At 34.9% G+C, this 13,252-nt stretch overlaps 1 protein-coding gene across 2 annotated transcripts in view; it reads left to right on the top strand.

The window, feature by feature from the left end:
• Positions 1-13,252, top strand: part of DMD (dystrophin) — a 1,160,174-nt gene that overhangs the window by 772,735 nt on the left and 374,187 nt on the right. For both annotated transcript variants that reach the window (XM_059491405.1, XM_059491401.1), the window contains exons 46-47: positions 5,138-5,285; positions 7,283-7,432. In XM_059491405.1, coding sequence (XP_059347388.1) covers positions 5,138-5,285; positions 7,283-7,432 — 298 coding nt within the window. The remainder of the gene's footprint in view (positions 1-5,137; positions 5,286-7,282; positions 7,433-13,252) is intronic.

Raw genomic sequence — 13,252 nt, 5'->3', positions numbered from 1 at the left:
CTCCTATGATTGTATATTTTATTTCTATCGCTGACACCTCCTGTATAAATCCGACATCACTCGTGTGCAGTTACAAACTCTAAACATCTGATGTGTTTCACTAATTATTTACAGGTTTCTATGGTATTGCTATCACATTGTTGACTATAGAGAAAATACTTGAGCTGCCATACATATTACATGTGGTTTCTTGACACTGCACATGGAAATACAAACTTTCTGATATAGGCCATGAATGTTTATGTAGTAGTTAACAAATAGAACTAAGGATTAATGATAGTTTGAAAAAAAAAATCTTTCCATGTTATTTTGTGGACTAACATAAGAATTTTTTATTTATTCAGTTCAATAATGGTAGGAAAACTAATCCCTAATCTATCAATTATCATATATACAAAATGCAGTTAGGAAAAATAACTTATTTACTACTTAGTATTAAAAACTGAATATTGATACATTTGCTTCCAAAAGTGTAATGTATGTAAGATTCCTATAAAAAGATATGTATTCAGAGCAGTTGATGAAGGGACTCTATGAATTTAGAAATACAAACAGAAATCTTTTTTACCGTGCAAAATACAAAGTAATGATCCTAAGAATAGCAGTTGTGCAGAAGACAAAAAGTTGCATATGAAATTCCGTGCTTTTCTGCTATAGTATGAGAATTTTCCATCAGTCAAAATGGGTTATACTTCAGGGTTAATAAAATAAACCTTTTGTCAACAGAGAAGGAGCTTAAAAGATTTTTTGGGAACTTAGGTTGGTTTGTAAGGATAAGGCAATAGTATATAACAACTTGTAGACCTGTGCTGGAGATGGATCTGCTTGGCTCCATAGGGCCAGGTGCTGGAATCATATCTTATTCCTCAGTCACCTGCTTCGCCAGCAGGTCATATCCCAACTGGTTTTTTTTTTGCTCTGTCCATGTCTGAGTTGACTGGTGGATCATGTTCCTTACTCCAGCTTATTTAGCCTTAGGATTTGAAAGCCCATACTCCCTGTGTAACAAATAAATGTTAATTTTTCATTGCTACCATGGATTTAAACACCTAGAAATTACATGTGTATGTTGTTCCAAAGGTAATTATGGTGATAGAATTCAGTTTGTTCAAAAGGTGTAATCAGTCATTGAGTAAAAACTTTTAATTCGATTAACCGGTTCAGCTAACACAGAGCACTTTGTTTTAGCATCTCTCATAATATGACACTTGTCTTGCAGGATGTTATTTATAATAGAAGTGACATTCTAGCAGGTCAAGAAGAGATGGTAAAGTAAATTATAAGGTGCACCTGCATGTCCTGGTAATTGCAATGAACCTTTAAATTCCTTTACTGTATGTTGTTCCTGATTAGAATAAAGTAGATCTATGGAATTATTTTTTTCTGGACTCTGAAACTCTCCTGTGCAAGCACACGCACAGAATGACTCACACACACATTTATTATACATATATATATATACACAATAGATAACAGACAATATATAGATAATATATAGATAATATATAATAGATGACAATAGAGAATAGATATAGATATAGATATGCATAAAACATTTCTGAAAGAATTCCTGGAAAGTCTTAGGTTAAAAAACATCCTACTGATCAGTATTTAAATTAGTCATCAAAGTAAAAATTCTTTCCTTCATGACTAGGAAAACTTTTAATGTTTTAAGACTTGCAGCTCAATTCATAAGGGTGATAAAACTGACAGTATACTTAAGATGAAAAAGGAATCTTGCCAATTGCTATCTCTTCTAGGAGACAAGAAATCTTTTTGATTTCTCATTTAAGATACTATGCAGCTCAATAATTTTGCTCTCGGGTGTATTGAGTTGAATGCTATGCCTTTTCTGTGCCAGAATTAATGAATTTAAACTTGGATTTTTCTCAGGTTTGTCCTCAGGGTACCATCACATAATACCTCCACTGAGCTATGCACTTCACAAATGAGTAGAAGTGAGAGGAAAACAGAAAAATGAAAGCTATTGCTGAGGGCTTGGGTTCTGGAGTACCTGGTCAGGTTGAGAGGCAGAGGTTTCATTATGTGGTTTATGGTATAACACTCGAAGCCTGATACCCAGATTTCCATAACTAGAGCAAGGAGGAATATTACCTCAGAAACATTTGAAGTTGTGCTTCTGCTTTCAGGACTGCAGGAAGTTAGCTTTCCTCCATTTTTATAGTTCCAGTGCTATGTATCTCAGCATAGATTAACTTCTGGCTCATTTTCTGAGAAGCAAATGTTTTGATTAGTTGGTTTTAGATGACCTATTTTGGCTTGAGAAGAGCATATGACCTCTCAGGTCATGAACATGAACATTTCTCAATGAAGAACAATGCAATAAGTGTGATGCTGTAAAGTAGGTTCTTTTTGCATGACCTGTGCATCCAAATAGTAATCTGTCCACACTGGAAAGGTCCAGAATTTCTGTCTGCATAACAGTACTCCATAAGAGATCCAGAGTTGTAATAAACAGATATATTAGTACAATAAATATTCCTGTATCTAGGAGCATCAGCATTTTTTGTTGATATCAGTCGCATTTCCAGAAATCCTGGGCAAATGACAGTTCATGAAAATATTCATCCATGATTCTATTAGGAAATCTAAGACAAAACCAAGAAAGTAGGGCTGTTAATTCTTTTGCTGTTTATGGTGTTCATTTTCTAGCATATTTGTATAAATGGGTATATGTCTGTGGATATGGGTATAATCATAATATATATATAAGGGTAAATAGTTTTGGAGAATTTTATTGTTTTCACAGTAAATATAATTTCTTACATTTCCCTCCAAAGAACAGTTTGCAACCATTAGCTCATATTTGCTTAATCTGTAGGCAGATACTCCAGAATAATTTGTTTCTTCACTTAAAAATAAACAAAAAGCAACAAAAACATGTCGGGCTTATAGATCTAGTAAATATTAAGGTATACTATTTTAAGAAAAAAAAAAAAAATCTGTTGACTTAGAATCCATTCTAGGTCTAAACCAGGAACTTGATCTAGAACTATATTGAGATCCTGTTCAGAGCAGCACAAATTTGCCAATTGTTTCAGTTTATATATAAATTACAACCAGCATTTTCATACTCTAAGTGTAGCTATGAATATTGACTTTTATGTGTTGAAAATAAACTTTTTCTTTGGTAAAGGAAGCTGAGGGGAGATCTTATCACTCTCTGCAACTCCCTGAAATAAGGTTGTAGTGAGGTGAGGGCTGGTCGCTTTCCCCCAGAGATAGACAACAGAGCATGACATCAAGTTGGGCCAAGGGGGGTTTAGGTCAGATATTGTTCCAACCCACTCCTGAAGGCAGAGTAACTGAGGTTCTTGCTAGAAGTAGATCCCTTTGGGCAGATTAGACACACTCAATGACCAATTATCTGTGTGTAGGCAGGTGTATTTCAGAACAATTTGATTGCAGTGGGAAGGAGGTTTGCAGATATTTTGGTTATTATCTATATAAATGAAGCAATATAGAGGTGGAAAGATATCACTTAAGAAAATGTATAAGGAAAAGAAAGAAAAAGAAAGGATAAGAGTAGATAGATAGTGAAGAGGAAAGAAAAAGAAAAGGAAAAGAAAAGAAAAGAAAAGAAAAGAAAAGAAAAGAAAAGAAAAGAAAAGAAAAGAAAAGAAAAGAAAAGAAAAGAAAAGAAAAGAAAAGAAAAGAAAAGAAAGAAAGAAAGAAAGAAAGAAAGAAAGAAAGAAAGAAAGAAAGAAAGAAAGAAAGAAAGAAAGAAAGAAAGAAAGAAAGAAAGAAAGAAAGAAAGAAAGAAAGAAAGAAAGAAAGAAAGAAAGAAAGAAAGAAAGAAAGAAAGAAAGAAAGAAAGAAAGAGAAAGAGATGCCCATCAGTGGATCAGGCAATTAGATTTTGATTGCAATTTTGATGCCCATTGGTCAAAGTGATGATCTCAGTCTTGATCCATTGGGATAAGGGAAGCCTGCACAAAAAGTTCAATATGTTCAGGTGGGAGCGCCCAGGTACCTCCCCTGGAAGGGGGCAGTTGAACACTCTCTGCTGCAACACTGTGTGTCATGCACAGTCCTCTGGTGGAAGTCTCCAGAAATGAGTCTGACTGCAGTTTAGGTATTTTTGATGGTTTATGGCACCTTGTAAAACAGGATAGCTGCTTGTCATACCAGTGTAGTTGGGCCAGTTATGCCCCATCAGAAGGAATTAATATCTTCAGGCCTTTGTGTGAGTGTGAATGTCCTGATACTACATGAACAAGTTGTGTACAGGAGGAAATTGGCATAATAAAAATATCCCACCTTGCAGGATCTGCTCTTCATTGTTTAATTTTGGTAAGTATTTAATCTTTCATCTTTCCATACAGGTAATCCTCAGTGTGTGAATAATTTTGGTGGTTGAATTACAAGTATTTTTATACAAATCAGAATTTTTTCTCCTTTAGAAAGGCCCACTCCAAATGTTAATCCCAAGCATTCACATTCTACCAATGCTCTTCCCAGCTGCTCTTGAAATATTTTTTGCCTGCATCTCCTGATAACTCTAAGAAGCTTTTGCACAAAAGTTCACATCTCAGTATATTTATAGAGTCATAGCGAAAATGAACAGATGAGTTGGAGATGAAGAGCAGATATCTAAAGTTAGGTGTTGTGAATCCCATCTTATTCCTACTTATTGACAGTGAACCTTACCTACTTTTTGTGAATCTTAATATACCAAAGTGCATGGCACACTTACTGAAATATCTGGTTTAATATGTCCAAATAGGTCTGTGTCAGGTTTAACAAGTTCGGTGTGGTTACACTCCATGCTAGAATTTTTAGTTGTTGACACTGGGCTTCCCTGCCATTACTTCAAACAAAATTTTAGTCTGAATAATTAACTTCTTTCTTTCTGGTGCCACCTGCCATATGTAATTTGGAAGGTGAATTTAGTGGTGTTGCAAATTGTGCCTTGATCTTTTCTTTTAAAATACATTTAATACCATGTTAAAAGTTGGTGTTTGTCTGATATTTTTGATATAAAGAAATCTATGGTCCACTTATAAAAATAATTTATACTAATTAAGAGCTAGTTATTTGTCATCCTTCAGTATGGATAAGTGCTTCAATAGAAAAATAAATTTATAAAAACATTGATTTTACATTTTTATTGCAGGATAGAGGAAGAAAAGAATATTTTATCAGAATTTCAAGACGATTTGAACAAGTTGATTTTATGGTTAGAGGAAACAGAGAACGTTATTTGTACTCCCCTTGAAAAAGGGAATGAAGACCAGTTGAGAGACTGCCTGAGCAAAGTAAAGGTATTATAAGCTCTATTCTTAATATTTTCTTACTTTATCAATTCTACACTGAAGGAAATTAAGAGCTATTTTCCAAAATGGTTTCTGACATCAAACACAGCATCCATATAACTTTTTAGACAAATCAAAGCTGGGAATTTCAAAACCCAGGTACAAATATATATTGATCATACTAAAACCAGAAGACTAATGGAAGATCTACTGAAAGAAAAAATATCCCAAAACTAGGAAATTAGTCGTTATCTTTTTCATCCTCATTTCTTAACTCAAAATATGACTGGTTTATATGTATAGCATTTCTCTACTGGCATCTTGTTAACATTTTATAGCTTCTTACTTATTAAATGGCATTCAGTATTTCACAAGAGGATCCAGAACTGCATGCATAATTATAAATGTCAACTCATTAAAATATCATTGCAGCATTTTCTAGACTAAACATCTAGGTGACTTATTTTTTAGAATACTTAAAAAAATCCAATCAGAATATTAAATATTTGTTTTTAAGGGCTGGAATATTTTCACCAATATGTTAGAGTTTGATAATGCTGATAAAAATATTCAACAGAAGTTTTTCTGTTTAGTCTTTTGAAATAGTAGAATAACTATTTCTAATCACTTATACAATAATAAATTGAACTGTAATTGGAAAATGCATACTTATAGAATATATGCCTAAAGGTTTTTTCTATCCTCTCTTGAGGTTAAGCACCTAGTTATCCTTTTTGTAAATCCAAGTTTAACAAATTCAGCAAGTGATGAATAGAGCATTAAAGAATCTGAAGAAAACTTTTCAGTTTGTTCTATCCTTCTCACAACAAAGTTAAATCACAAAACAATCTAAAGGATTATTTAGTAAAAAATCTATCTTCAAGTTTCTTTTTAAGTAAAAATAGGATAAATGTAGTTTTATGAAATGGAGACTCAACCATGTGGTGAGCTTGTCCTTCTGTTTAGCAGAAGATGCCATTGAGTTGGTAAGGGAATCTATAAGTCTCTGTTGTTGAGGATATCAGGTCCAAGGTAAATAAATTCTTTTAAAGAGTGTTAAATGCATCTTACAGTTTGCAGAAATGATTAAGGCTTCAAAAACTAAATAGATTGTTCAGAACCAGGAAGGGTCCACTCTTCACATACACAAATATTTCCTATATAATATTCCTAAAGGATATATAGTACAAATATAAGGGGTTAGCATCTCTTATTTGTATCTTGTTTTTACAGTCCACCTTCTTTTGGCACTGCACAAAAGGGAATACATCCCAATGGAGCAAATGATAGTGCATTACCTTGCAGCATGGCTCATTTCATACTTACCTGCCTTTGTTAATAATCAAGAACAAACAAGGAAAAACCCCAGAACAGTAAAACCCTTGAACTGAGATTAACCTAACTTGATAAATTAAGTTACTTCGACAATATAAGTTTTCAGAAACGACATATGTGTTTGAGAACTGGTACATTTTGATTCTTTTGATGCTGCCTTGCTTTTGCTTTTAGCTTTCCTTTTTTTTTTTCCTTTTTAATTTTTTTTATTATTTTATCTTTTTTTAGTGAATATACATGAACATTCTTAATTAAGACATTAAACTGTAGTGGAGGGCTTTTCACCACATGCCATCTGGGTGGCTGTTCACAGCCTGGAACATACTAAACCATTTCTCCAAAGTGCTTGCTCCATATCTTATTAAAAGATTATTAAAATTGATATACATGAAGTACTGTATATCCAGGTCTGGAATTTGTAATGTAATAGTGATTAATATCCTGAGAAACCCTGTATTATGTAACGTAGAACTCTCTTTAGACTAGATTGACTAATACAGTCTCTTTTGGGTTGGGCTTTTTTTTCAGCCTTCTACATTCAGAAAGCAACAGTTATTTTGTCTTGAATTGAGTTTATTCCTTTGGCTGATACACAAATCAATAAGGGTCAAGAAAAGAGAGCTGAAAATCCTACCACAGTTCATCTTAACTGCTGTATTTGTCTGTTCCAGTTAAGAGTTGGAGAGCTGCCTCCCCACAAGGGAATACTGAAACGATTAAATGAAACTGGAGGAATAGCACTTGGAAGTGCATCACTGAACCCAGACAAAAAACATAAGCTTGAGAGTACACTGAAGGAGGCTCACCATCGTTTGTTAAAGGTTAGACATATTACTGATATAACTGTGATATAAAATTTTAATCTGCAGTGAATATTTACATTATATATTTTCTGGTATGTATAATTTTTCACTGTATGAAGAGATGTTTGTGTGCATAATGAACCTGAGGAAGAAAAATGGATACAATACACAGCTGTGAGAAACAGTGATAGCAAACCAAGATCATTAGTGACAAGAGTGATGATGTTGCACTCAAACATAGTCACTAAATTACAGTTCTTCTACTTAAGGGTGGAATGCACAGCATCATTTTTGTAGCCTGTTGCTTTTGCTGAAACAGCAAATATTCCAGGCTTTGTGACTCAGGTGTGTGAGAGGCAAATACTTGATTTTCTTTATGGAAACGCTTCCCAAATCTCTTCTGTTCCCAGTCCCAAGGTGAACACTGTAACCACTGTTTCGCCTTCCACCACACTTCTACCAACCTTAAGCATTCACTTCTGGTTTTTGTGTAGCAAAGTAACAAATATTTTGCTTTCTGGGATCTCCATACTGATAGAAAGAGGTAAGGGAGGATTTTGTTCTGTTTTATTGTGGAAATAGCATATTTTTGTGTTGAAAAATGGTGCAATTGAGTAGCAAATCTGGTAAAGAGAGGTACATAATTTGAGTGTTGTCATGGTAAAAATTATAGAAAGCATTGTGCAGAGAACTACTGCCCAAGGTATGGATTAGCCTGCTTGGAAATAATCAAGGTAGAATCAGTTGAAGAATTTCTGTTGAGACTTGTTGCAAAGTCAGTCAGGGGCATTAATCTGTGGTATCTGTTAAAGTTACCAGGATGCTGGGGCAAAAAGGAATATTTCATTGTGTTTAGTTTGGGGGGGGGGGGGAGTGAGAAAATAATCTTCTGAGTAACTTGCTGGAAAGAAAGTCTTCTGGTCAAGAATACGTCCTGGGTTCTCTGTTACCATTTCCATGAATACAGTTGAATTTCAAGCACAGATCTGAGAAATAAAAAAGAACTTGATATGGTAACTCCTACTAGTTTCTTCCTAATAGAAACAGTCTGGCAAAGTTCAGAAAATTAGCTAATGACTCAGGCAAAAGTGGATAACAAATATTGTTCACATCCACAATCTCCAGATTGGACTGGACACATAAATCATTATATCAATGGTTGGACAGAAGTATCTTTTCCTCTATAAATGGGCTTCTGAAATCAATGTATACAGAAGAATTCAGAACACTTCAAGATCAAAACAATGTTATCCACTGGCTGAAGGAAGCACATACATAGCTGAATTCAGGGACTGTGTTAATACCTAAGCTATGATTCTAAAAAGACAGCATTAGTTTTCAGGAGAAACTAATTAACTTTTAGTCAGATCACATATATATATTTTAAGAAAATTTGTCACTGAAGGTAGCATTTTATGGATTAGTCATATACCTAAAAACTTGGAATTTTCCTTTTCTGCTGGCTGATGCAAAAATATTTCAGGTCGCCTGCCACAGAGCAACCATGAATGTTGTTGAAAGCACTTAGGTTTGGGTGGAATATGTGAGACAAAAACTACTGTTTAGTGAATCATTACAATTTACTGATTTTTTTATAATTTTATGTCTCCTAGATCTAATGTTTCTGGCAAGATAATTATTCTTGGAATTTCTTACTTGAAAAATTTCATTTGCTACTAAAAAAACATAAACCAAGGAAAGAAATCTTCCTTTGGAGATTACTTACCACATGATTTTTTTATCTCTGTTGTCTACCCATGGAGATGTATAAAACTGAGTTCTCATTTTCCCTTGGTCTCTGAAGAGAATCTGCAAAATGCAGTGGTTTGGTTTTCTTGTGCGTTTTTTGTCCATTTTATTTTAAGAACAGAAATTGAATTTGAAAATTACAAAACCAATCGAATTTGAAAATTACAATACTGCATGCATACATCTTCCCTGAAGGTGCTCTCTTTCTCAGGTTTTCTGTTTTCTCTGTGATCTTGGCAGATGTAGAAAACAAAGCAAAACAAACCGAAACATTAGACACTTATTTTGGGGTTCAGTAAGATTCTCCCAAGGACACTGAAGCGAAAAATAATTACTTTTTCATTTTCATATGTTTTACTGTTACTCATGATTTGTTTAGGAAACCTCAATTATTTGTTTCACTTTCTGCCCTGAAAATTTGGGGCCTGAATTAAAACTAGAAGTCATGGAAAGAAACTCTGTGAGCCTGACAGTGGAACTTAATGTTCCATTTGTTCAGCTGTAGATATGGATATGTAAGCACTGGAAAAACCCCAGAGATATTTACTCTGAGCCAAAGCTCACAGGATGGGCATTTTTATATCAGGCAAACTTCTTAGGTCACCTGAGGGGGATTCTGTAATCAGCGGTTTTGATGAGGATATATTTTTTGTGTTCCTCAAAGCACAGTAGACAAACATCATCACATAGAGATTTCTCTGGGGCTTTTCTGTCTCTCCATCCCCCCTTAAGAGGGTATTCTATACTTTAATCCTTTGTTTCAAATTGTAAGTTTTGTTTTCTGGCATCTCTGCTAGAAATGAACATGTAACAATATACTGTTTATTTTGCAGGATGGTACTATTTTCAAGATATGAAACATACATGACAGATAAATAATAGGTCCTTATTGGGTATACACTAGAGTAATTCTGCTTGCTTCAGAGAAGCTGGGAAAATTTACACTAGGTGAGGATGTGGCCAAATATCTCCTAAAGTTATCACAAATTTTTGTTTTGCCTTGATCTGCCAAGCAGGGGAATAGGGGACAACACCTGTGAGTCTTAACCTTCAAGGTGATATATTTGAAATAAGTCATGTTCAAACCTTCTTTACAGTCACAGAAAGTGTTGCCCTACAGCAATAGAAATAACCTAGAAAAGAAATTTAGTATGAAGGGAATTGCAGTCACATAAAAGTATCTTTTTAGCTTTTAATTCAGAACTGTCTTTGCTTTTGGGTGTTTATATCACGTGCTGATGACCTTGAGAGTAGATACGCGAAGAGTTTTTCTTCATTTGGACAATAATGATTTTGAGACACGTTTCTTTATAGAACTTTATTAAATAGTGATTCCAATTGGCTGTTACCTCATTCAGTATAGTTTAGGCAGAGAATGAAGATTAAAACCCACATTTGAAAGGTTAGAATTTTTAATTCTATCCTGGTTTTACTTATTGTACCCTCTCCAAAGCCAGTATTTCTTGTAAAAATGAAAATAGCACTATCTTAGTGAAGTCTTAATATTATGAAAAATGAAGTGGTTTATAACCATTTTTATGCCTTCACATCGGGAATTTTTCATTTATTTTCAAAGCTTAAAATATCTTGTGCTGTGATAGCCAAGTAAGGTAACCACCTAGTGCTTCAAAGCACACAAAAGGGTACTCAACACTGGAGTTTGTGATGAATTCAGTTCTTGTCATATACCACCTGCCATGGCATGTAACAGATCTGTAATGGGTTTCTTACCTTTTACTGTGCAGTAAATGGATTGATAGATTAGGTCTGAGACCAGTGAACCATGGAATCAGAGGTTTGCTGGAAGGAGTTTATTACTCTTTAATATTATTCTTGGTCTGTTGTCAGCCAAGAGCGATGAGCTAAATTATCTGAAAGTAAGCTGGATGCCAAAATCAGCATTCTCCTCATTTATCCACCTTAGTCTTCACAACATCTACTGTGTGTATTATGAAGGTTATTATAAGTGCCTGATGGAGACATTTTGTTTTGCTGCCTTTTAATTTGTCTACTAGTATTAGTTCTAATTACTAGACACTGAAGAGACTATTTCACTGTTTATTTCCACAGCAAATCAATTTGTTGTGCTATGTGGACAAGATAAAAATTAGAGTGGAGTGACATGGCTATAATTTGTGAACATTTTCTGTACCACCAGAACAGGCGTAGGTTGTCTTAGCTTGGTTGATCAAGTGTAGAGAAAAACAGATGGGCCCAAAAGTGCAGAAACACAAAGTCGTAACAAGGTTATAGTTCATGTATTATAACTTGCCTTGAGTAGAAATTATTCATAGATTACCTGCAATGACATAAAATTTCCAGCATGTCAATGCAACTTAATTTGAGCTCACAGTTGGAACTACTGCGATTGCTGCTGTTGTTATTTGTGGTATGGAGGGGAAAATTTGTTGGAAAATGAATGCAGTTTGATTTCTGTTCTTTCAATTTAAAATAAGAATAGTATAACTGGCATTTTAGGGATCAGAAGGTTGACATTTTCCTGAATTTACTTTCATTTAATGAGTGACCTGATTCCATTAAATATAATAAAGTCTTTTGTTATGTTGAATTTCCTCTGACAGCTTGTCATAGATGGCTAATTAAGTGTAGTCCACATTCATGTTATCATCAGCCATACTCAAAAGTGGCCTCATGTGTAGCAAAATTTGATATAAATGTTTTTTGGACAAACATGAGAGTGTCACAAGCCCTAAGAAACAAGTATGTATATACTTAATTTTTTTTTTTAATTTGCATATTGCTAGCAGCCAGTATTAATTAAAAATTTAAAAACTAAGCAAAGAAAAATATGAAATACAGTCAAGTCATGCAGGGGCAAAAAGTCTGTATTAGCCATTGAAGCCATAAAAGCATGATTGAATACATGCATGTGTGTATATACACAATATATATCAAATTATCTTGCCAGCCATCTTAAAATTCCTTATTATTCTTGTTTGCCATACAAATCCAGAATATATTAATCATATAATTAAGAAGTTATGCCAAGAATTTGAATGTAAGAAGTACTAATTTTCAATACATATGTGCTGACATATGAGTTACATTGAGTTAATATTGATGCCAAATTACAAGATATCAAATACTTCAGGCAAATCATTACACATTTTTTACAACAAAGTTCTGTGTATCCGAGGGAGATTTCACTTGTAATGGGCAATGCTCAGATACTACTGCACACCAATCAATTGCAATGACTTGGGCTTTCTAAAACTTCAGTTCCAAGACAGACACTGCCTTTGTGTGTCAGGTTTTTCATCCATCTCTATTAAGAAGGACCATAGAGGCTTAAAATCAATATTTTACTCTTTGCTGTTTACAAGATAAAGATTATACTTTAATTATATAGACCTGTCTGTACAGCAACATGCCTATGTAATTAAAATTCCCACAAATGCAACAGTCTATCTAAAATAAAGTTAAACTCTTCCTCAGCCCTGGAGGAATGGGATGCTGGAAAGCAGCACTGTGGGAATGGAACCTGGGGGTTCTGGTTGATGGAAAGGTAAATCTGAGTCAGCAGGGCCCTGGCAGCCAGGAGGGCCAAGCGTCTCCCGGGGGGCATCAGGGACAGCATGGCCAGCCAGGCAAGGGAGGGAATTGTCCTGCTCTGCTCTGGGGGGCCTCACCTTGAGTGTTGGGGACAGTTTTGGGTGCCACAATACAGAAAAGACATTAAGCTGTTAGAGAATGTCCAAAGGAAAGCAACAAAGATGGGGAAGGGCCTTGAGGGAAAGCCCTGTGAGGAGCAGCTGAGAGCCTTTGTTCTTTGTTCAGCCTGGAGGAGACTGAGGGGAGACCTCACTGCAGTTTCAATTTTCTCCTGAATCCTGATGGTGTCCTGTTGATCCCTTTCTTCTGGTCTTCTCAGTGGTAAGGGTCCCAAAAACACTAGAGTTCAATGGATCAATATATGCTTAGGTCAGGTGGGAATGCTCCTCAGGTATCTCCCCCAGAGGAGAAGTTTGACACAGTGTCTTGCAACAGACTCTGGGTCTGTTTCATCATGTTGCCTCGCATGCAGTCCTCTGGTGCAAGGCCTTAGAAATGAATATGGGGGACACTTTG

The sequence above is a fragment of the Ammospiza nelsoni genome, chromosome 2 (assembly GCF_027579445.1).
Source record: "Ammospiza nelsoni isolate bAmmNel1 chromosome 2, bAmmNel1.pri, whole genome shotgun sequence".
In the NCBI taxonomy this organism is placed as follows: Eukaryota; Metazoa; Chordata; class Aves; order Passeriformes; family Passerellidae; genus Ammospiza; species Ammospiza nelsoni.
This window is presented reverse-complemented; position numbering and strand designations above follow the sequence as displayed.